This window comes from Medicago truncatula, chromosome 3 (genome assembly GCF_003473485.1).
Source record: "Medicago truncatula cultivar Jemalong A17 chromosome 3, MtrunA17r5.0-ANR, whole genome shotgun sequence".
Taxonomy (NCBI): domain Eukaryota; kingdom Viridiplantae; phylum Streptophyta; class Magnoliopsida; order Fabales; family Fabaceae; genus Medicago; species Medicago truncatula.
The window spans coordinates 25,891,426-25,914,366 of NC_053044.1; the positions used below are offsets into that span (position 1 = coordinate 25,891,426).

A 22,941-nucleotide genomic window follows, 5' to 3' on the forward strand; every position below is an offset into this window, starting at 1 on the left:
AATCTCATATTTCTAAGTCTAAATAAACAGTTTTGCCACCTATTTCTGAGGCACCAAGGAACCACTGAATTTGACTTGAAAGCTAAGTTAATTAACTGAGAATCCGATTCAAGCCAAACATTTTGAAAACCTTTCCTATAAGCTATTCTCAAGTCAAAAATTCAAACTTTAATTCACCAATTTTGCAAATAAATTTAAAATATTATAAGAATATCTATCTATGAAAAAAAAAAAAAAAATTAACAAAACATGAATTAAATATGAATTTTTATATTTTTTTTTCAGTTAAAAGTTCGTATTTAATTTATGTTTTGCTAAAATATTCTAATTTTATAGGGATTAAATATTGAACGAAAATTTTAGAAGGAGTAAAACAAAAAGTTGATATATTTATAAAACCGAAAACATATTTAACGTTAGTTTAATATACGAGTTTATTTTGCATGATCATAAAACTAAATACAAATGTTTTGATACACCCAATTATTTTTTTTGTCCTGTGACTTGGTTCGTAATCCTACCAAGAATGTCACGTACATAAGTCCCAAAATAATAATTATTTTTCATTTTAAACATAATATTACTTCTTTTTACAATTATATAATACTACCTCCGGTCCTATTTATAAGAGAAATTTAGGTCAACAAAAGTGAATGTATTTGGACTGAATTTTTAACTAGATACATCAACTTTTGTTGACCCAAAATTCTCTTATAAATAGGACCGGATGGAGTATATTATTGTTTAATAATATTGTTGTTTTTATTTCAAGTTATATTTGTATATTTCTCAAAATAAAACGATAGAAATAGTACTCCCCTCTGTTCTTTTATAAATGTCGTTTTAAAATAGTAAAATCAAATTAAATAAGTGTATTTTTTCACTTTTTCTTCCTATTATACCTTCCCGTTACTCTACAGATATTTTTTGCACACACTTTTTCTTTCCAATAAATTTAATGTGTTATCATTCTCTCATAACTTACAATTGTTAGTTACTCTCTTTTTCTTCAACAAATTCTTACTTTTATAACACACTTTCTCTCATAACAAACTATTATCAATAATCTGTCCTCGTGAGCTTAGCTCAGTTAGTATGAACAATGCATAAAATATGCAAGGTCCGAGGTTCAAACCCCGACCACCACAAAAAACAAAACGATTATCAATAATCTAAACATTATATTGCACAAATATATATAAAATATGAATTATATATTATTATTTTATACTCTTACTAAAACTTATAGTTTCTAGTCTAGTATATTTTCAGTGTCAGCTATTAACTTCCAAAACCAGTGTTTGATCTCCTTGTGTATTCTGCAACTAGATGAGCAAGAGATGAAGATTTGTCCTTAAGCAACTTCTTTGGTGAATCATATTCCTCAATGAGCCCTGTAGGATCAGCATGAAGAAAAATCATGTTCAGATTTAATACGAAAACATTAAATGGTGACAAATAAAGAAGGGGGATATAAAACAGATTCTTGCCTTCACTGAGAAACAGAACCATGTCGCTGTCAAGGATTGAAGTGATTCTATGAGCAATGGTAATGACTGTGCAATCTGAGAAATGTTGCTTAACTGTTTGCTGAATAATATTATCTGTTGCCGTATCAACTGATGCAGTTGCTTCATCGAGCACCAAGATCTTGCTTTTCTTAAGTAGAACACGTCCGAGGCAGACCAACTGTCTTTGCCCCATGCTCCAATTTTCTCCATTCTCAGTAACTGTCAGAAATCGTGATGGTTAATGAAAAGTATTACATCTAAAACTGTCTTCTAAAAATTATTATTAACTTCATCTACATTGAGTGACGTTTAGCTTTTATCGCAACGATTAAAAAGGATATAATCCCGCCTGCCAGACTAAACCGGAGATAGAGGTACCAAAAGAGGCAGGCTTATCAGCACAATGGTCACCATCTCTAATGAGTGCAACAGCTTTATTAAATTATCCTTACTATCATTAGAATATTGACCTTTGTCATAAATGTATAGTGAACTATAACGACTTGAAGTTCGAAAAACTGAAACGTTACCTAGTGTGGAATTTTTTTCTTTGGTCAAAAGGTCAGTTAATCTGGAATGGAGAGAGTATTAGTATATATATGCTTAAAGTTTTGAGAAGTCAAACCTGTGGAATCAAGCTTTCCTTCTTTCTTCCTCACTTCATCTCCAAGTTGGCACATATCTAGAGCCTAAAACATTTCACAGAATATTTAAATTTGTATAAATTGAACTAAAAGGATCAGTTATTTTTATTTTCAAGCAAAACCAAATTACCTCCCAAATCTGTTCATCTGCGTACTCTTCAAGCGGGTCAAGGTTACTTCTTACAGTCCCTTCAAACATCGTTGGATCTTGAGGAATTATGCTAAGTCTGGATCGCAAATCATGAAGTCCAATCAATGAGGTGTTGATGTTATCTATCAATATTTGTCCTGCAACAGGTTCAACAAGTCTGAAAAGTGCTTGCACCAGTGTTGATTTTCCACTTCCTGTTCTTCCCACGATCCCAGTTTTCGCTCCAGCAGTAAAAGTGCAAGTAAGTCCACGTAAAACAAGAGGCAAGTGAGGAGCATAATGAACCTGTACCATGATAGACACTTGAGCCCTCTCAGATAAACAACTTAATTGAGCGGTTATAGCATAAATATTTTATCAGTATAAGTGCTTATGTTTAAGCTACTTCTATAACAAAAAGTAAAATGAAGCCAAACAGTTTTTCATAAGCTATCTTGGAGAGCTTACGGAAATAAGCTAAACATAAATTACGAAATGTTATATGTTGTTTCCATAAACTCTCTCAAACAGTCTCACAAGTGCTTTTGTCAGTAAATAAGCTCAAATAAGCCAATCGAAATAGGCCATTATGAGTAAGCATATAAAACAAATGTAACATTGGTCTAACAGTTTAGCAGCGATACATCATTAAAAATGTTTTAGAAGAATGTTAAAGTTGCTTATGCAACCATTACATAATAACTAATAACTATATATCATATTTGTATCAAATCTCATAAAATGTAGAAATTTATAACCTAACGATACTAATTTCATGTAATTTACAAGTGTATATTACGTTAGTGTTAAAAACACATGATGATGATCTATATGATGGTAACTTTTGAAAGAGGTAAATTGTTATTGAACACTGTAGTACCTGTAAATCCTGAATATGAACCTCTCCGAATGATGGCCAAGAATGATCGGGTTGGTTGTCTTTTATCATAAGTGGTGCCTCACTTGGGATGGAGGTGTACTGAAGTATTCTTTCTACAGATATAATTTTGTTCTCCAAATTGCAAACAAACCAAATAAAATTATTTTGTACAGCATTTAGGTTAATCCCATATGTCACAGCCAATCCCGCAATACCTGGAAAGGAATGAAGTTTTATGGCTAATGTAACGATGAGCGAGTATGACTAGTTAATGCATGTAAATTCAACTTGAACTACTCACTAGGATCAGCTATTGAACTTGGAAAAGATACCAAGAAAACCAAACAGAAAGCAAATACTATTGAGGATAAAAGATCCAATCTGAATGTCAGCCATTCCATTGCACTGGCACTGTATAATTTAGGTTGCGAATATTTGTCTATCAACTGCATATTCATTTCATGAAATCTTGATTCTTGCTCAAAACTTCTTATGGTAGTTGATCCAGAAATCGTTTCAGAAAAATGTTGTATAACTGGAGCTTGGCATATACCAGTTAATCGTGCCAATTCACGTGCTGATGCAGAGTAGTATCGCTGCATATAAAGAAGCACTCTGTTACTTATAAAGTAAGCATACAAAATGTTATTGTTTGCATAATAATAGCATTCAAATATTTGATCAATGAGAGTAACATAGTACATTGAAAAATGAAAAGGAAGTATAATAATAGCATTCAAATAGTATACTTGATGATTTTATTAAGAAATATGCATAACCTTAAACGACACTTAATATGACTCATGGAGACTACCTGGTACCATATGCAAGTTGCCATGACAGGAATCAATACTATAAAGACCTGCCACGCAACTTGAGACATCACAGCAACAGTTCCCAAGACCTTAACAACATTGAAGGTAAGTCCCCATGCTACATTTGGAATGCTCATATCTACTGCACTTTGGTCTGTCGAAGCCTATATCAAGAAAGTAAAACCAAAATTTAGAGAAGAAACTTCATTCAATATGGTCAAACGATAAAAAAGAATTATAGAGAAATCAAACTTTCACAAATAATGTACTAAGCCATGATGAGATACGGATTGCCTGCAATTATTGCAGATTGGTGTCAATTGGCCATTGCTTTGAGATCAGACGGCTCAGATTCAGTTAATCAATTTTAAACAATTTCTACCATTGGTTTGTGTCATTCAATTACTGCAACGAAGAATTATAAAGATGTAATTACATACTCTGTTAAGAATTCTTCCACTTGGTGTGGCATCGAAAAACGACATTGGTGCTCGAATAAAGCTCAAATGCATTTGATTGAAGAGCATTGTGGAGGTCTTGTATCCAGCTATGACAGCAAGAACTGATCTGGCAAGGGTGGCAAACGAACTTCCAATTGCCAAAGAAACATAGACAGCCATAAGAGTAAGGCTTCCAATATCAGGTTCTGCAGTTGCCGAAACAGGAGTTGCCAAAACCATCCAAAAATTGCTTGCAATCTGTAAACCCACAGTGAGTATCTGTGAAAGCAATAAAAAAGGTACAAGAGCTCCTCCATAAGCTGTTGTGATGTATTTCAAGAACACTTTAAACCCAACTCTGCCCTTTTCTCGTTCTTCGTCTTGAACAAGTTGTCCTTTTCCGTCAGATGTGCCGTGTAATTTTCCTTTTTGATCATCTATATTTTCCACTTCTTGCTCAAGTTCAGAATCACTTAATAAAACTGTGTCTTCCTCCATAATACTCGATTTTTTAAATGTATTCCTTCTCTCTAAGGACTTAACTGAAGACAATGCTGCTCTATGTGCGCCTACAAGTTCCATAAAGTCTGTTCCCGATGTAAGAATGTCATTGAATTTTCCTGATTGTGTTATCCTTCCTTCTTTCATGACCTAAATGGATTGTAAGAAAGATAAAAGTATTAATAAAACAGATAGCTATAATGTTTGAAACCTTAAATTCATGAGCATGATGACATATATAAATCACCCACAAGTATCAGATCAGCATCAGGTAAAAACTCTACTTGATGTGTTATATAGATCACTGTTTTTGTTTTCAAAAGGCCAAGCAAACACTCCTGAAACAATACAGAAGTTAATGTACAGTTAGATAAAAACCTTGTCATCTAATGCACAACAAAACTAGTGTAATTCTATTTGAACATTGAAGTATATCATATATCATAGGAATAAGAATTATCCAAATCTTTGATTTGATAACGGTATCCATGTGCATAATATGCTATTGGAATTTATATAGACAATACGCTAAGAAATAAAATTCCACGAAAGTTTTTGTCACAAAATAGCAAAGATTGTACTGATATTAGCAAAGATCACAACATAATACCTTAAAGAGATGGGATCCTGTATGAGCATCAACTGCACTAAAGGGATCGTCGAGCAGATATATATCAGCATCTTGGTAAAGAGCACGAGCGATTTGTACTCTTTGCTTCTGTCCACCACTCAAATTGATTCCCTTCTCTCCAATAATGGTCTGATCACCAAATGGTAAAACCTCGAGGTCTTTCTTCAATGAACATGCTTCTAGAACCTTCTCATACTTTTCCCTATCCATCTCTCTACCAAATAGTATATTATCTTCTATCTTGCCACTCTGTATCCACGGTGATTGAGCAACATAAGCCTTTGTTCCACAAACCTTCAAGTTCCCAGATATCTTCGGTATTTCCCCAATTATACAAGAAATTAAACTCGACTTGCCTGATCCAACTGTACCACAAACAGCAACCCTCATGCCATTAAAAACTCTTAGATTTATGTTTTTCAATGTTATAATGACAGAAGAAAAATCCCAAGAGAAATTTCCCTCTACAATTTCAATCGCTATATCCGAACTACCTCGCGGAAGCTTCTCCACTACATCTGTCTGCAAATCATCCAAACGAAGAAATGCGACAATCCTATCTAGAGAAACCTTGGTTTGTGCAATCATTGAAATTGTATCAGGAAGACTATGGATAGGAGTTTGAAGAATTCTGAATGTTGCAAGAGCAGATAAAATCTTTCCTGATTCAAGCGGAATGCCTATAAGAACACAAGCACCAAAAGTAACCACAGCAACAAACATTGGGGCATTAAAGAACAGAAATCTAATAATTGCTGTACTACCAAGAAATTTCTTTAGCCATGTCTCCTCTAACTTCCTAATATGAATAATTTTCGATAAGAATTTCATCTCCCATGCTTGAAGTTTAAGAATCCTCATGTTCATTAGAATCTCAGACGTCGCCTTCATTCTTTTATCTTTGAACTCCATTAACTTCGCTTGAAACTTCTCTTGCAGTGATGCCAAAGGATGGTTTAGCAACATCACAACTACGGTGGCGGCAAAAGCAGCTACTGAAGCAACCCCTACACTTCTATGTAAAATAAACAAAGCCAAAGCAACTTGCAGAACAGCCGTCCATGGATCATGCATGTACCAACAAAATTCACCTATCCTTTCAGCATCAACAGTCATTAAGTTAATGATTTCGCCGCTGCTGTGTCCCTCTTTCGTTTTTGATTGACACGAAAGGGTCAAACCTTTAGCATAGATCATTGATACCAACATTGATTGCATCCTAACACCAACCTGTTGGAACTTAAACATCCAGTGCCTCTGCGAAAAACACTCGACAAGCTTTGCCGCAACAAACATCATAGCCAAAATATAGCCTTCACTTTTAGCTTTGTTTTCATCATTTAGGTATTGAACAAGATTGTCTATGAGGTAGGGTCCTACATAAGTAGCACATGTGTACACCAATGCAAAAAAGCCAGATAGAAAAATCCCTTGCCATGTAGAGAAGAACAAGACCTTGGCGAGGTTAATAGTGGTCACATTCCTAACATTACCACACTTCAAGTCAAGCTCGTTTTTAAAAGTTGAAAAAGTTCCATTGGCACTGTCATTGGTAGAAAGCAGTGGAAGGTCTTCATGGTCTAAAGTCTTTTTACTTCCTAAAGTTATTAGTGGAGTCATCCATGAGAATGTAACAATGCTGAAAAATCCAGCATTCAAATAACTGGTTGAAATTTCATTTCTTAGTGTCTTTTTGGAATCAAAATTGTTGTTGCTTACAGTACCTTCACCATTCAAAAGGGACTCTTCAAGAGAGGCAAGTTTGGTCATATTGTAAACAGAAAATCCAACATAACAAAGAAAGAGACCTGTAATAGAGGAACCTTTATCAAAAACCATTCATATTTTTATATGCAAATGCTAGTATATTCTGGGCCAACTATCCCTCTGTGCAAACGGGCCACAACACAGTGCCTCAAAATATTGAGGCTCAAATTCCCCCAAACACATTAAATAAAAATGCTTGAGGGCCCAAATATTAATCAAATATGAAATTATGAACATAATTATGTAAATAAATCCTAAATTTTGAGGGCTTCCAAAGTATTTAAGGACCAAACTATTGTATTAACTAATTTTGAAGGGTCCAAATTTCTGTTGTTCAGAGTCCCACATCGGATAGGAGATGGTCTGACAATGTGTTTACAAGTGGGGGCAATCCTCACTTCACAAGCCGGTTTTGTGAGGTTGTGTTAGGCCCAACCACAATTTCTAAGATGGTATCAGATCCTATCCAAGATCCACTGGGCCCAATGGCGGAGCCCTTAATGGGCTGGGGTGGGCCACGGCCCACCCGGAAAAATTAAAAAATCAACGACTATAGGTCTATTTTTCGAGATTTTATGCAATTTTGTGTCGGTTTTATGTTTTGGTTGATCCAAATTCCTACAAAGTGGTGTAGTGGCCCACCCCAAAATTTAAATAATTCAATTATAGGTCTATTTTGCGAGATTTTATACAATTTTATGTCGGTTTTAGGTTTCGGTTGATCCAAATTCCCGCAAATTGGTGTAGTGGTCCACCCGAAAAATTTAAATAATTCAATTATAGATCTAATTTGCGAGACTTTAAACAATTTTTCAATGGTAAATTTTAGTGGCCCACCCTGACATTTTTTTCTGGCTCCGCCACTGACTGGGCCACCTATTATCTCAGGTTTCCGCTATCGGATCACCCACAATTTATGTCCACGAACCAAGCCCAATAATGCTAGTCGTGAACGGGTGTGTTAAGAGGCCCACATCGGATACGTACTCCTACAAATATCAATTCCGGCGTCTACAATTTTGAGGACCCAAATTACCGGATATGCCAATGGCATCTAAAATTTTGCGAGCCAAAACTCATACATATACATACTTATAAGATTAAAACATACCTTAAAAGTGTTTAATATGACCCTTAGTATATTAGTCGTTATGCTTGTACATATTTTCTGTTTCACCAGAATCTGAACATGGCCCCTTTAACTCCTACAAATTATTGAACTCTTAGCTCGAACCAGTTGAGCTACCCAACCCCCTATCAAAATCAATATGTTATTGGATTACACAGTCAGTAAGAAGGCAACATGAATACACAAAATATAAAACTGTGATAAGCTCTTTGAAGTTTGAACCATCGTGTTGATACCAGAAAAAATAGCTTATTAAGTACTTACCTTAAAAAATGTAGTCACCTTGGAAGGAGAAGATAATGGTTGACATGTTGACTTTATTCTAAAGAGAGAGTTGTGTTCTGAACACAACTGAGTGAGTGATGGAGGGAGTGAGATACATGAGTGGGGTTGGTAGAACAAAATAAGAAACGTCATGTAGTTAGAAAACGGGAAAGTTACGATGTTGATTTCAATGCAACAATTTTCTGCCGGAGTTCAAGTGCTTCACGTCTTATACTTTTCCTTTCTTTTTGGGTTTTCTTTGGATTTTATAACAAGGATCGGAGGGAGTATTATTTAGAGACGAATTCGGTTAAGTTTGCATCATCATAAAACTAAGGGAAATGTTAACGAGTGTCTTCGGACAGTCTTTAAACACTTTAAATGAAAATTTTTGTAATTAATGCATTGAAAATTATAATAGTTGACTTTTTAAAAGAATAATTACTAGATATTGAATCTTTAGAGAGTGTTCTGAAAACACTCGTTAACAAGGCTTAAAATTAAATATAATTTACAAAGCGTTTTGGTACACCTAAAAGATTTTTTTGTTTCTTCAAAATAATACGGAAAAAAATATTGATTTTACTTTTCGTTGATGTTTGTTAATTTGCGTGTGTTTTCTCACAACTTGGGCATTTCTTTTTTAAGAAAAATACTAAGCAAGTATTCTTAAGAGATTGTTTAAATATCTAAAAATAGTAAATTTTGCATTGTAAATTGTGAAATTATGACTTTAATATGTGTTTAACTTATACTCCATCCGCTTCAAAATGAATGTCGTATTAGCCAAAAAAATTGTTTTAAACTGAATGTCAATTTACATTTCCAATACAACTTTAATTTTTTTCTTCCAACTTTACCTTCAATAAATACTCAAACTTTTCTCTCACACAAATTTCAATGTAAAATGTAACTTTAAGTTTGTCTTTTTCTTATAAATTGAGGCAGTTTAGTAAAAATGTTATGTTTAATGATTATTTCATTATATTTCTTAATCTCCATGCCAAAACTTTAAACGACACTAGTTCTAAAGCGGAGGATGTATTTTCAAAACAAAACTTCTTTTCTTGAGTTCCTTAAACAATGTATTTATGACACTTGTTAGCAAGACTTTTTTTTAATAATGAGCACTTGAGCATTCGTCATGTGACTATGGTTCATAATATGTCACGTCAAGTCCCAAAATATCAACCAATCTTAATGTAATATAGACTACATGACTGTTTGGTTTAGGGTCAATTTTAGTTTTTTTTAGATTACTCTCTCTTGATTAAGGGGTGATTTACCCCCTCATGATATCAACCAATCAAAATGTAATATATATATATATATATATATATATATATATATATATATATATAGGCAACATTCAATGTCAAATAAATGAGTCAATTTTTTTTATAAAAAAAAAAAAAAAAGTCAATTGTAATCCTAAGGTAACTTTTAATACTTTTATTTAATTATATTTAAGTGTTCAATATTAATTAATCTACACTATAGGGTTTCTAACAATTAAAATTTCACATTAAATTTCTTTTATCTAGGTGTCCTTAAATCCATCTGTTACATTCATAGAATTTCTTCGACTCCAAAACCCAGAACACCCAGAACGTGAGAACAAAAACACCCCCCTTCATTCCAATTTCTTCTTTATTATTCTTCCATATCGATCACTTCTTGTTTCTTCTTCATTATTCTTCCATATCGATCACTTCCCGTTTCTTCTTCATTCTTCTTCACATTTTGATTGTTCAATTTTGTCGTTCCAAAACTACCGCCGTTTCCAATTATCGTGAAAATCGTCGTTGTCCATTTGATATCGGTATTGTGAAAGGCGACGTTCCCTACTCTACATTTTGATTGCCTGACCAATCAAAAATATCAAAGATTTTGATAGAGAAATGTCTACATAAGTAAGATATTCTATTAAAGATCCCTAAACATTCAAAAAAATTCTTAATTCACAGCCGAGCCGATGTAACATACCCATATCAATCAAATAGTAGTGAGTAAGAAACAAAAATGAAAAATCAAATCAAGAAGAAAAATCAAGTCGCGATACCTGACGTGGTTCTGAAAAGAACGACAATTCTCACGATACCGAAATCAAATAGAAACCGACGATTCTCACGATAAGTTGAAACGGTGGCAGTTTGGAACGACATAATTGAACAATCAAAATGGAAAGAAGAATGAAGAAGAAACAGGAAGTGATGGATAGGGAAGAATAATTAAGAAGAAACATGAAGTGATCGAAAGGGAAGAATAATGAAGAATAAATTGGAATGAAGGGGATATTTTTGTTCTCACGTTGGTGTTCTAGGTTATGGAATTGAAGAAATTTTATGAATGTAACCGATGGATTTAAGGACATCTAAATGAAAGAAAATTGATGTGAAATTTTAATTGTTATAAGCCCTATAGTGTAAATTAATTAAGATTGAACACCTAAATATAATTAAATAAAAAAAATAAAGTATTTCCCTAAAAAAAAAAAAAAAAGTATTAAAAGTTACCTTAGGATTAAAATTGACTGTATTTTCTTTTTTTTTTAGAAAAAAATTGACTCATTTATTTAACATTTAATATTATATACGTATATTACATTTTGATTGGTTGATAAGAGGGGATAAATTACCCCTAATTAAGAGGGGTAATGTAGACCTCACCGTCAATTTTATTAAACGTGAGTTTACAAAGCCAAACATGATTTTACACTTTTCAATGATGTTTCGATAAAATAAAAATCAATTTTAGAAATGTAAGTTTGGTCTTTAACGTGAGATGCATAAAAAAACGTGAAGTTAAGTCTTTTAGCATATATTTCCTTTTAAAAAAAAACTAATAAAATAAAAATAAATAATGAAAAACATATATTTCCTTTTTTTTCGTGGTAGCGAATGAGGTGGTGGATGAGGCGAAAGTCCAAAAAGGAGCTTGTGTTGTTTAAGGTTGATTTTGAGAAGGCGTATTAGTGGATCGGGGATATTTGGATGCAGTCATGGGTAGAATGTCTTTCCTGACCTTGTGGCGTAAGTGGATTAAAGAGTGTGTTTGTACGGCTACTGCATCCATGTTGGTTAATGGTTGCCCCAGTGATGAATTTCTACTTGAAAGGGGTTTGCGTCAAGGCGATCCTTTTTCACCTTTTTTATTTTTGTTGGCAGCGGAATGATTGGACATCATGATGAAGGCCATGGTTGAGAATAATACCTTTATTGGTTACAACATTGGCGCGTCTAATTCGGTGGTCGTTTCCCATCTTTCGTTTGCTGATGACACTTTATTGATATGGGGTAAAAGACGGACCAATGTCCGTGCTTTGCGGGACGTTTTTCTCCTTTTTTTAGTCGGTGTCTGGTTTGAAGCTTAATTTTCATAAAAGCATGTTGGTGGGGGTTAATATATCTGACTATTGGATGAGTGAGGCAACGTCTGTATTGAGTTGTAAAGTTGGTAAGGTCCCGTTCGTATACTTGTGGCTTCCTATTGGTGGCAATCCGCATCGACTGTTGTTTTTGAAGCCTGTCTTTAACTGTATTAAAACTAGATTGTCTGTTTGGCAAAGCTGGTTTCCCTCCATCGGTGGTCGCTTGGTTCTTCTGAAGTCCGTCCTAACTGCACTTCCTGTCTATGCTCTGTCCTTCTTCAAGGCTCCATCATGTATATGGATCAGTGAGGCAGCGTCTATATTGAGTTGTAAAGTTGGTAAGGTCCCGTTCGAGTACTTAGGGCTTCCTATTGGTGGCAATCTGCGTCGCTTGTTGTTTTGGAAGCTTGTCGTTAACTGTATTAAAATTAGATTGTCTGTTTGGTAAAGCCGGTTTCTCTCCTTCGGCGGTCACCTAGTTCTTCTAAAGTCCATTCTAACTACACTTCTTGTCTATGCTCTGTTCTTCTTCAAGGCTCCATCATGTATAATCTCTTCCATTGAATCTATATTGAATAATTTTTTTTGGGGGGGAGTGAGGATCATAGGAAAATATCTTGGTTACGTTGGAATATTGTTTGTTTGCGTAAGGAGTATGGAGGATTGGAGGTGAGGAAGTTAAGGGAATTTAATATTGCTTTACTAGGTAAATGGTGTTGGTAGTTGTTAGTCGATAGAGGTAGTCTGTTGTATAGGGTGTTGTTGACACGATATGGTGCGGTGCATGGTAGGTTGGAGGATGGGGGCCGGAGTTGTTCCATGTGGTGGAAAGAGATAGTGAAGATTAGGGTGGGTGGGGGTGGCGGTGGGTTGATTTGAGCAAATGGTTGTGAGGAAGGTGGGGGATGAGGCTGATACTTTGTTTTGGTATGATTACTGGGTTGGTGGTGTTTTGTTTAGTGTGCGTTTCCGCCGTTTGGTTGATTTAGGTGTTGATAAATCAATTACGATTAGGAGTATGTTTTTGCTTGGGTGGGGGGAAGGAGGAGAAGCTTAGGTTTGGAGGAGGAGGTTGTTGGTGTGGGAGAAGGAGATGTTAGCGGAGTGTAGGTTATTATTATCTATCATTTCTTTGTAGTCAACCTTCCTAGATGGTTGGCAGTGGCTCCCGGATCCTTTAGGGGGGTATTCAATTTGTGGTGTCTATGATATGCTCACTACCCAAGAGCACCCGTCTATGTGTTCAGTCTCTGATTTCATTTGCGACAAACAGGTTCTGTTGAAGGTCTCCATTTTTGCATGGCGGTTGCTTTGCGATTGATTGCCAACTAAGGAGAATTTGGCGAAGCACGATATCATTACTACATCAGATCGATTTTGTGTGGCTGGGTGCGGTTACGAGGAGGAAGTTCAACATTTGTTCCTCTCGTGTAGCACGTTTGGTACTTTGTGGTAGCTAGTGCGGTTGTGATCGGTTTTGATGGTGCGGGTTCTCAGGTGATTACAAATAATTTTTAGTAGTTTATTTATTACACACAGATCAACTGAAATCGCGACAATCTTTTCTTCAGTTTATTTGGTTACTGTGTGCTTGGATTGTGTGGAATGAGCGTAACAACATGTTATTTAAGCAGAAAGAAAATATTATGTTTCAATTATTAGAAAAGGTTAAATCTTATTCTTTATGGTGGATTCAAGTTAAGAAAGTCCGTTTTGTTTTTGAGACTCATATGTGGTGGTCGCCCCCTTGTATGTTTAGGCATCGGCTGATTTGTATATGTGTTTAGGTGCTGACTTTGTAAATTATATATTTCACTTTGGTACACCTTGTGCTGAAGAGTGTGCTTGTCAGTGTTAATATTTCATTTTTGCTTATTAAAAAAAAGGCTTAAATATGCTTTTCATCCCTAAGCTTACTAATCCTCCCATTTTGCCCCTGTAATTACTAATCATTTGAAAATTCGTCCTAATTACAAAAATTTGCTGAGGTGGAGGGTAATTAGCTACGTGGCATTTGGTGAATGGGGTTTTGTCAGGACACATCAGAAGATGACGATGGAAATGACATTTTTGCCCTTAATGAGTCTGGCTTCACGCGCAATGACCGTTTTACCCCTGCCTCCACCTTTCCTTCTTCACGTCTTCTTCTTCTCTTCTCAATCGTACTTGTTGCTTTCTGAAACCCTAAAACATCAAATCTTCTTCTCCATTGAACCTTCACTCTCATTCCCTCATCTCAGATTTTCTTTCTCTAGTTCGAAAATGTCAACTAGTAACAGCAGTACATGGTACACGTATGCTTCTTTATTGTACGGTGAATTCGAAACTTCCCGTGGAATGCTTCCAACGTGCCATTGTGAGTTGCCCATGGTCATCTACATTGCTAACACAAGAGTGAATCAAGGACGTCGATTTTGGAAGTGTCGCAATTGGATGAAAAAAATACATGTAAGTTGTTGATCTGGGATGATGAGCTTGCTGCGGGTACAAGGCCAATGGTTGAAGTGACATCTAGGATGGCTGTGATAGAAGAGAAGGTTGAGGAAGAAGTGGAGTCTAAAGAAAAGAAGTGTAATTGTGTTGAAGCTATGGAAGGAATTTATGACTTGAAGAAAGATAAGTGGAAGAAGATGTTAGCTGAGTAAAAGAAAGTGGCATGGCTGAAGTGGATTCTGGTGGCAAGTTGGGTTCTCTTTTGTGTGTTTTATGCAAGAAAGTAATGGCTGAAGTTGCATCTGGTGGCAAGTTGGATTCAGATTGCAGTGTTAGTTTGTTTAAGTTAGGGTTGTGGTTGGTTGTAGTTGGTGGCAAGTTGCATCTGGTGGCAAGTTGGTTTGTTTAAGTTGGATTCTCTTTTGTCTGTTCACGATACCTTTCTACAAACGAGTTCGATTTAGTGCTTTACGTTCCAATAGAGATTCCAACACCAATTTTCGGAGCCAATCGAGTTCCAATCGAAATCTTCTCAACAATTTTCTGATTGAGAAGAGAAGAAGAAGACATGAAGAAGGAAAGGTGGAGGCAGGGGTAAAACGGTCATTGCGCGTGAAGCCAGACTCATTAAGGGCAAAAATGTAATTTCCATCGCCATCTGCTGATGTGTCCTGACAAAATCCCATTCACCAAATGCCACGTAGCTAATTACCCTCCACCTCAGCAAATTTTTGTAATTAGGACGAATTTTCAAATGATTAGTAATTACAGGGGCAAAATGGGAGGATTAGTAAGCTCAGGGATGAAAAATCAAATGACCTATAATTACAGGGATGAAAAACATATTTAAGCCTAAAAAAAATTATATATATTTTCTTTTACAATTGATAAAACTATCGTGTGACCTTTTTTTAATACCTTTGATTCTTGTTTTTTTTTTGGGTCAAGTAGACTAATGGCTATAATTAACCTTTTTTAATACAATTAAAAGTATAATTTGTTCATTACACATTCAAAATCAATTTTGATTCAAACCATCCCAACAACATTAACTCATAATAATCACTTTTAAGTAAATATGTCTAAACACCCCTTCAAAAAAAAAGTAAATATGTCTAAACATAAATCAATTTACATTCTACTTACTTTTAACCAAAATCAATTTTTTCAAACTCAATTCTATCGATATTAATTCTTGTTGCAGCCAAACTAAACATGAACTTCGGGGAACCTAAAAAACTTTTTCTCCTTAAGAAAAATTTAAAAATAAATAATCGTAGACTACTGTTGTTCACTGAATAAAATAAACAACACAAACTGCTTTTGTTCACCACAAATTTTGTTAACGGACAGTATAGCTCTCTCAAATTCCAACTTTAATAGATTCCATGTTGGTAATCTTATCCAACGATAAATGACACATATGTAAGTCCCAACATTAAAGATCATTTTAGTTGGTGAAATTATTTTATTAATAGAATAACACAACTAACCATTTTTTAAAAATTGAACACTAAAAGACATTTATTAAATGAGTAGTAATTTTACAAAATTAACTTGATCATTTTTTTTTATTGAATAAAGAATGAGAAAGACATCAAGGAAAAATTTAGATATCTCGACTAGATCACTTGATCAAATTTTGATATATTCATCATTATCATAAATCTAAAACGGAAAGATATTCAACACCGAACAATATATAAAGTATTAAGTAGTGAATATATTATATAATTGAACAAAATAAGTAATATTACATTATAATATTTAAAATAATATTATCTTTGGACTTACACATGTGTCATTCATGGATTGATAAGATTACCTATATGGAATCTATAAAGTTGGAATTTTGTAGAGAAGCTATTGTCCATGTCTACAGTAAGATTACCTACTTGGAATATCTATAGAAGCTATTTTTAGAGTGAAGTCAACAAGTCAACCATTTCCTACCACATGTGGAATATCTTCTTCACTGCACCTAGTGGTTGTGTCATGGCTATAGAAGTAAGTGATTTTAGACCATAGCCCTTGTTTCTACTTTCTTGTACTACAAACTTAAACTGTTATTTATTTTTTTGTCCATGTTATAGGTTCGAAGTATATACATCGTATGTATTTATCCGCGTTTGGATACACAAGATAGATTCTTCTACTTGAGAATGAATTTTTTTCATACACAAAAGCTACTATTCGAACTTTTGACCACTTGCTAAAGGTATTCATGTCTCTTACCACTCGAACCGATCCATTCCCCTAATTAGCTTCATTGTTCGTGTCTAACCTTGTTATGATGGAACTTTTGTTAACAATATGACTAAACTTGCCCCTCTTGAAGAATCCCTTTTGAATGGTGAAGCTAGTGTAAGCAACAACAATTCTGATTCCAAAAAGACACTAAGAAATGAAAGTTCAACCAGTTATTCAAATGCTGGATTTTTCAGCATTCTTACATTCTCATGGATGACTCCACTAATAGCTTTAGGCAATAAAAAGACTTTAAACCATGAAGACCTTCCATTGCTTTCTACCAATGACTGTGCCAATGGAACTTTTACAACTTTTAGAAACAAGCTTGAGTTGGAGTGTGGTAATGTTAGGAATGTGACCACTATTAACCTCGCCAAGGTGTTGTTCTTCTCGACATGGCAAGGGATTCTTCTATCTGGCTTTTTTGCATTGTTGTACACATGTGCTTCTTATGTAGGACCCTACCTTATAGACAATCTTGTTCAATATCTCAATGATGAAAACAAGGCTAAAAATGAAGGCTATATTTTGGCTATGATGTTTGTTGGGGCAAAGCTTGTCGAATGTCTTTCTCAGAAGCACTGGATGTTTAAGTTCCAACAGGTTGGTGTTAGGATACAATCAATGTTGGTGTCAATAATCTATGCTAAAGGTTTGACCCTTTTGTATCAATCGAAAGAGGGATACAGCAGCGGTGAAATCATCAACTTAATGACTGTTGATGCTGAAAGGATAGGTGAATTTTGTTGGTATATGCATGAAACATGGAGGGCTGTTCTGCAAGTTTCTTTGGCTTTGTTTATACTTCATAGAAGTGTAGGGAATGCTTCGCTAGCAGCTTTTGCCGCCACTGTAGTTGTGATGTTGCTAAACCATCCTATGGCATCACTGCAAGAGAAGTTTCAAGGTAAGTTAATGGAATTTAAAGATAAAAGAATGAAGGCGACGTCTGAGATTCTAATGAACATGAGGATTCTTAAACTTCAAGCATGGGAGTTGAAGTTCTTATCAAAGATTATTCATCTTAGGAAGTTAGAGGAGATATGGCTAAAGAAATTTCTTGGCTGTACAGCAATTGTTAGATTTCTCTTCTTCAATGCTCCGACGTTTCTTGCTGTGGCAACTTTCGGTTCTTGTGTTCTTCTAAGCATTCCACTTGAATCAGGAAAGATCTTATCCGCTCTTGCAACATTCAGACTTCTTCAAATGCCTGTCTATAATCTTCCAGATACAATTTCAATGATTGCACAAACCAAGGTTTCTCTTATTAGGATTGTTGCATTTCTTCGCTTAGATGATTTGCAGGTCGATGTAGTGGAGAAGCTGCCACGAGGTAATTCTGATATAGCAATTGAAATAGTAGATGGGAATTTCTCTTGGGATTTATATTCTGTCAATACAACATTGAACAACATAAATCTAAGAGTTTTTCATGGCATGAGGGTTGCTGTTTGTGGCACGGTTGGATCAGGCAAGTCGAGTTTAATTTCTTGTATAATTGGGGAAATACCGAAGATATCTGGGAACTTGAAGGTTTTTGGAACAAAGGCTTTTATTGCTCAATCACCATGGATACAGAGTGGCAAGATAGAAGAGAATATACTATTTGGTAGAGAGATGGATAGGGAAAAGTATAAGAAGGTTCTAGAAGCATGTTCATTGAAGAAAGACCTCGAGGTTTTACCATTTGGTGATCAGACCATTATTGGAGAGAAGGGAATCAATTTGAGTGGTGGACAGAAGCAAAGACTACAAATCGCTCGTGCTCTTTACCAAGATGCTGATATATATCTGCTCGATGATCCCTTTAGTGCAGTTGATGCTCATACAGGATCCCATCTCTTTAAGGTAATTCTTTTTTAATCACTACTGTAACACTGTTATCAGTACAAGCTGATTTTCTTTTTCATGACAAAGTAATTTGGAAATGCTCCATTATTAATAACGTTATAACATCAAAGATTTCGATTGTTCTTCTTCCTATGATATATGATTTACTTCAATGTTCCATTAGAATTACACTAGTTTTGTTGTGCATTAGATGGCAAGGTTTTATCGAACTGTACAATTAACTTCTGTACTGTTTCAGGAGTGTTTGCTTGGCCTTTTGAAAACAAAAACAGTGATATATATAACACATCAAGTAGAGTTCTTACCTGATGCTGATCTGATACTTGTGAGTGATTCAAATATTTCATCGTGCACATGAATTCAATGTTTCAAACATTATAGCTTACTGTTTTATTAATACTATTATATTTCTTACAATTCATTTAGGTCATGAAAGAAGGAAGAATAACACAATCAGGAAAATACAATGACATTCTTACATCGGGAACAGATTTCATGGAACTTGTAGGCGCACATAGAGCAGTGTTGCCTTCAGTTAAGTCCTTAGAGAGAAGGAATACATTTAAAAAATCGAGTATTACCGAGGAAGACACAGTTTTATCGAGTGATTTTGAACTTGAGCAAGAAGTGGAAAACATAGGTGATCGAAAAGGAAAGTTAGATGACACAGTTAAGCCAAAAGGACAACTTGTTCAAGATGAAGAACGAGAAAAGGGTAGAGTTGAGTTTAAAGTGTTCTGGAAATACATCACAACAGGTTATGGAGGAGCTCTGGTACCTATTATATTTCTTTCACAAATACTCACTGTGGTTTTACAGATTGCAAGCAATTATTGGATGGCTTTGGCAACTCCTGTTTCAGCAACCGCAGAACCTGAAATTGGAAATCTTACTCTTATGGTTGTCTATGTTTCTTTGGCGGTTGGAATTTCCTTTACCACCTTTGCTAGAGCAGGTCTTGTTGTGATAGCTGGATACAAAGCCGCCACAATGCTCTTCAATCAAATGCATTTGAGCTTTATTAGAGCACCGATGTCGTTTTTTGATGCGACACCAAGTGGACGAATTCTTAATAGAGTATGTCACAACACATTGATAATTCTTTACTGGTTTATTTTGAAAAGACAAATTGTTTTTCTCATCACGGCAGAAACATAATCACTGCAGTAAATGCATGACATAGTTACTGATCTTGACCATGCGATTTAAATCAACGGTTGAGATTGTTTAAAATTGATGTTGTGAATGTGTAACCTGAGCTGTCTGATCTCAAACAAATGACCGCTATTGATTCCGGTGTGAAACTGTTTGGTGTTATTATTGCAGGCAAACTGGACTCATCATGGCTTAATGCACCTTTGGCAGTTTCATTTCTCTATAAAATTTTAAAATCTTTTACCAAATTAACATGTTGAATGTAATTGATTTGTCTATATCTAAGTTTTCATTTTACTTTTTTGTTGCAGGCTTCAACAGACCAAAGTGCAATAGATATTAGGGTTCCAAATGTAGCATGGGGATTTACCTACAGTCTTGTTCAGCTTTTGGGAACTGTTGTTGTGATGTCTCAAGTTGCATGGCAGGTGTTGATAGTATTGATTCCTGTCATGGCAGCTGGCATATGGTACCAGGTACTCTCCCAGTGTCATATTAAGTGCCGTTTAAGGTTATGCACACTTCTTAATAAAATCGTTGAGTGTACTAATTCTCATGACAAAATTAGCTTCATTTACTAATGTTAGCGAGATAATATAAAGAACACTATATTAGTGAGGAAAAGTTATGTATGATGTTACTCGCCTTGATCAAATATTTAAATGCACTTACTTAAATAGAAAAATATGAATTTGTCTAACATTATAGTGCAAATACCGTTATATATGCTAACTTGCTAAGTAACCGAGGGCTTTTATATATGCAGCGATACTACTCTTCATCAGCACGTGAGTTATCACGATTAACTGGTGTATGTCAAGCTCCAGTTATACAACATTTTTCTGAAACAATTTCTGGATCAACAACTATAAGAAGTTTTGAGCACGAATCAAGATTTCATGAAATGAATATGCAATTGATAGACAAATATTCACAACCTAAATTATACACTGCTAGTGTAGTGGAATGGCTGAGTTTCAGATTGGATCTTTTATCCTCTACACTATTTGCATTCTACTTGGTTTTCTTGGTATCTTTTCCAAGTTCAATTGCTGATCCTAGTGAGTATAACAATTTCAATTTACATACACAAACTAGTCACACACGCTCATCGTGACATTAAGCATACCACTTCATTCCTTTCCAGGTATTGCGGGATTGGCCGTGACATATGGGATTAACCTAAATGCTGTACAATCAAACTTAATTTCATTTCTTTGCAATTTGGAGAACAAAATTATATCTGTAGAAAGAATACTTCAGTACACCTCTATCCCAAGTGAAGCACCTCTTGTAACAAAAGAGAGTCAACCAGATCATTCTTGGCCATCATTTGGCGAGGTTCATATCCAGGATTTACAGGTACTACACTTTTCAATAACAATTTACCACATTTTTATCATATATGAAATGTTTTTTACTATTCTAAAATTACCTCATATGTCAGCGAGATATGTCAAGATTAACGCCTTGTACACTTTTAAAATACTTGAAAATGAGAATCATTAGGTTATAATTTGTGAATGTCGAAACTTTATGAGATTTGACACAAGTAATTAAAATAATTAATTATTATGCAATGTCTGGATCAACAACTTTTAAAATTCTTGTAAACAATGTTTGAATTACTTACAAGTCTCAGGGTATTTAAAATTGTATCTACCCTTAAATAAGGCATTGTGTGAAACAGGTTCGATATGCTCCTCACTTGCCTCTTGTTTTACGCGGACTCACTTGCACTTTTACTGCTGGAGCGAAAGCTGGCATTGTGGGAAGAACAGGAAGTGGAAAAACAACACTAGTGCAAGCACTTTTCAGACTTGTTGAACCTGTTGCAGGACAAATATTGATAGACAACATCAACGTCTCGTTGATTGGGATCCATGATTTACGGTCCAGACTAAGCATAATCCCTCAAGATCCAACGATGTTTGAAGGGACTGTTAGAAGTAACCTCGACCCGCTCGAAGAGTACACAGATGAACAGATTTGGGAGGTAATTCTTCTTGACAATGAGAAATAACTGATCCCTTTACTGCAAGTTATACAAATTAATATATTTTATCAAATATTTCAGGCTCTAGATATGTGTCAACTTGGTGATGAAGTGAGGAAGAAAGAAGGAAAGCTGCACTCCACAGGTTTGACTTCTCAAAACTTTAAGCAAATAAAAACTCACTCCATTCTAGATTAATGACGTTTTTTTCATCCATCTTAATAAGGGGCATATGAAGTTTATACTAAATATTAGAAGTCAATTTCATGCGATGTATTACTATATTCATCCATCCTGAGTTCTGCAGTTACTGAGAATGGAGAAAATTGGAGCATGGGTCAAAGGCAGTTGGTGTGCCTCGGTCGTGTTCTCCTTAAGAAAAGCAAAATTTTGGTTCTTGATGAAGCTACTGCATCAGTTGACACAGCTACAGATAATATTATTCAACAAACACTTAAGAAACATTTTTCTGATTGCACAGTCATTACCATTGCTCATAGAATCACTTCAATCCTCGACAGCGACATGGTTTTGTTTCTCAGTGAAGGCAAGAACCAGTTTTTTCTTTTTCCATTTGTTTTTCGCCATTTTTTTACTGATAAATGTGAACACGATTCCTACAGGGCTTATTGAGGAATATGATTCACCAAAGAAGTTGCTTAAGGACAAATCCTCATCTCTTGCTCAACTAGTTGCAGAGTACACAAGGAGGTCAAGCACTGGTTTTGGAAGTTGAGAGTGAAACTGAACATAAATTAAAGTAGACTAGAAGTTATACGTTGTAATAAGGATAGAAATTTAAGAATAATGTAGTTTATGTTTGTATTTTGTAAGTGTTGCTGAATATTATATGTAACAGAAATTGCGTGTCAATTGGACTCTTATTCTTATAGCTCAAGTTATGACCGAAAAAGTGAAGTAGTATAACTGTCACAAAAATCACATGTCTTTGTTGTACCATAATCCAAGATTGTCATGGTTTTGAGTCCGAGCCTATATGGGAAGAACTTTCGAACTGAATGATTGTTCGTGATTAGAAAGACAAGAAAACCAGTTGATGCAATTCATACCATTGATTTAACTAAAAGCATGCAAAACATATCACAGGATTTTGCTTTCATGAATTATCAAAGTTGAATTCAGTCACCGCATGAAGGTACTCAAAGAAGTTTGT

General features: G+C 34.9%; 2 protein-coding genes across 4 annotated transcripts; one reads left to right on the top strand and one right to left on the bottom strand.

The window, feature by feature from the left end:
- Positions 1-1,161: 1,161 nt before the first annotated feature.
- Positions 1,162-8,900, bottom strand: LOC25489077 (ABC transporter C family member 3). 2 transcript variants are annotated; one of them, XM_039831210.1, is made up of 12 exons: positions 8,713-8,900; positions 8,431-8,573; positions 5,532-7,360; positions 5,173-5,259; positions 4,421-5,071; positions 3,980-4,144; positions 3,467-3,761; positions 3,166-3,380; positions 2,286-2,591; positions 2,137-2,200; positions 1,491-1,730; positions 1,162-1,394 (listed from the first exon to the last, which is right to left on the bottom strand). In XM_039831210.1, the coding sequence occupies exons 3-12, from the start codon at positions 7,320-7,322 to the stop codon at positions 1,282-1,284; spliced, it is 3,927 nt and encodes a 1,308-aa protein (XP_039687144.1). In that variant the 5' UTR covers positions 7,323-7,360; positions 8,431-8,573; positions 8,713-8,900; the 3' UTR covers positions 1,162-1,281. The 2 variants fall into 2 exon arrangements, with proteins under 2 accessions (XP_039687144.1, XP_039687145.1); XM_039831211.1 differs by lacking the exon at positions 8,431-8,573.
- Positions 8,901-16,389: 7,489 nt separating this feature from the next.
- Positions 16,390-22,665, top strand: LOC25489080 (ABC transporter C family member 3). 2 transcript variants are annotated; one of them, XM_039831214.1, is made up of 11 exons: positions 16,390-16,522; positions 16,609-18,613; positions 18,855-18,941; positions 19,043-19,693; positions 20,083-20,247; positions 20,538-20,832; positions 20,919-21,133; positions 21,462-21,767; positions 21,849-21,912; positions 22,075-22,314; positions 22,391-22,665. In XM_039831214.1, exons 2-11 carry the CDS (start codon positions 16,829-16,831, stop codon positions 22,501-22,503), a joined length of 3,921 nt encoding a protein of 1,306 aa, XP_039687148.1. In that variant the 5' UTR covers positions 16,390-16,522; positions 16,609-16,828; the 3' UTR covers positions 22,504-22,665. The 2 variants fall into 2 exon arrangements, with proteins under 2 accessions (XP_039687148.1, XP_039687147.1); XM_039831213.1 differs by having other exon boundaries at positions 16,465-18,613.
- The last annotated feature ends 276 nt before the right edge of the window (positions 22,666-22,941 follow it).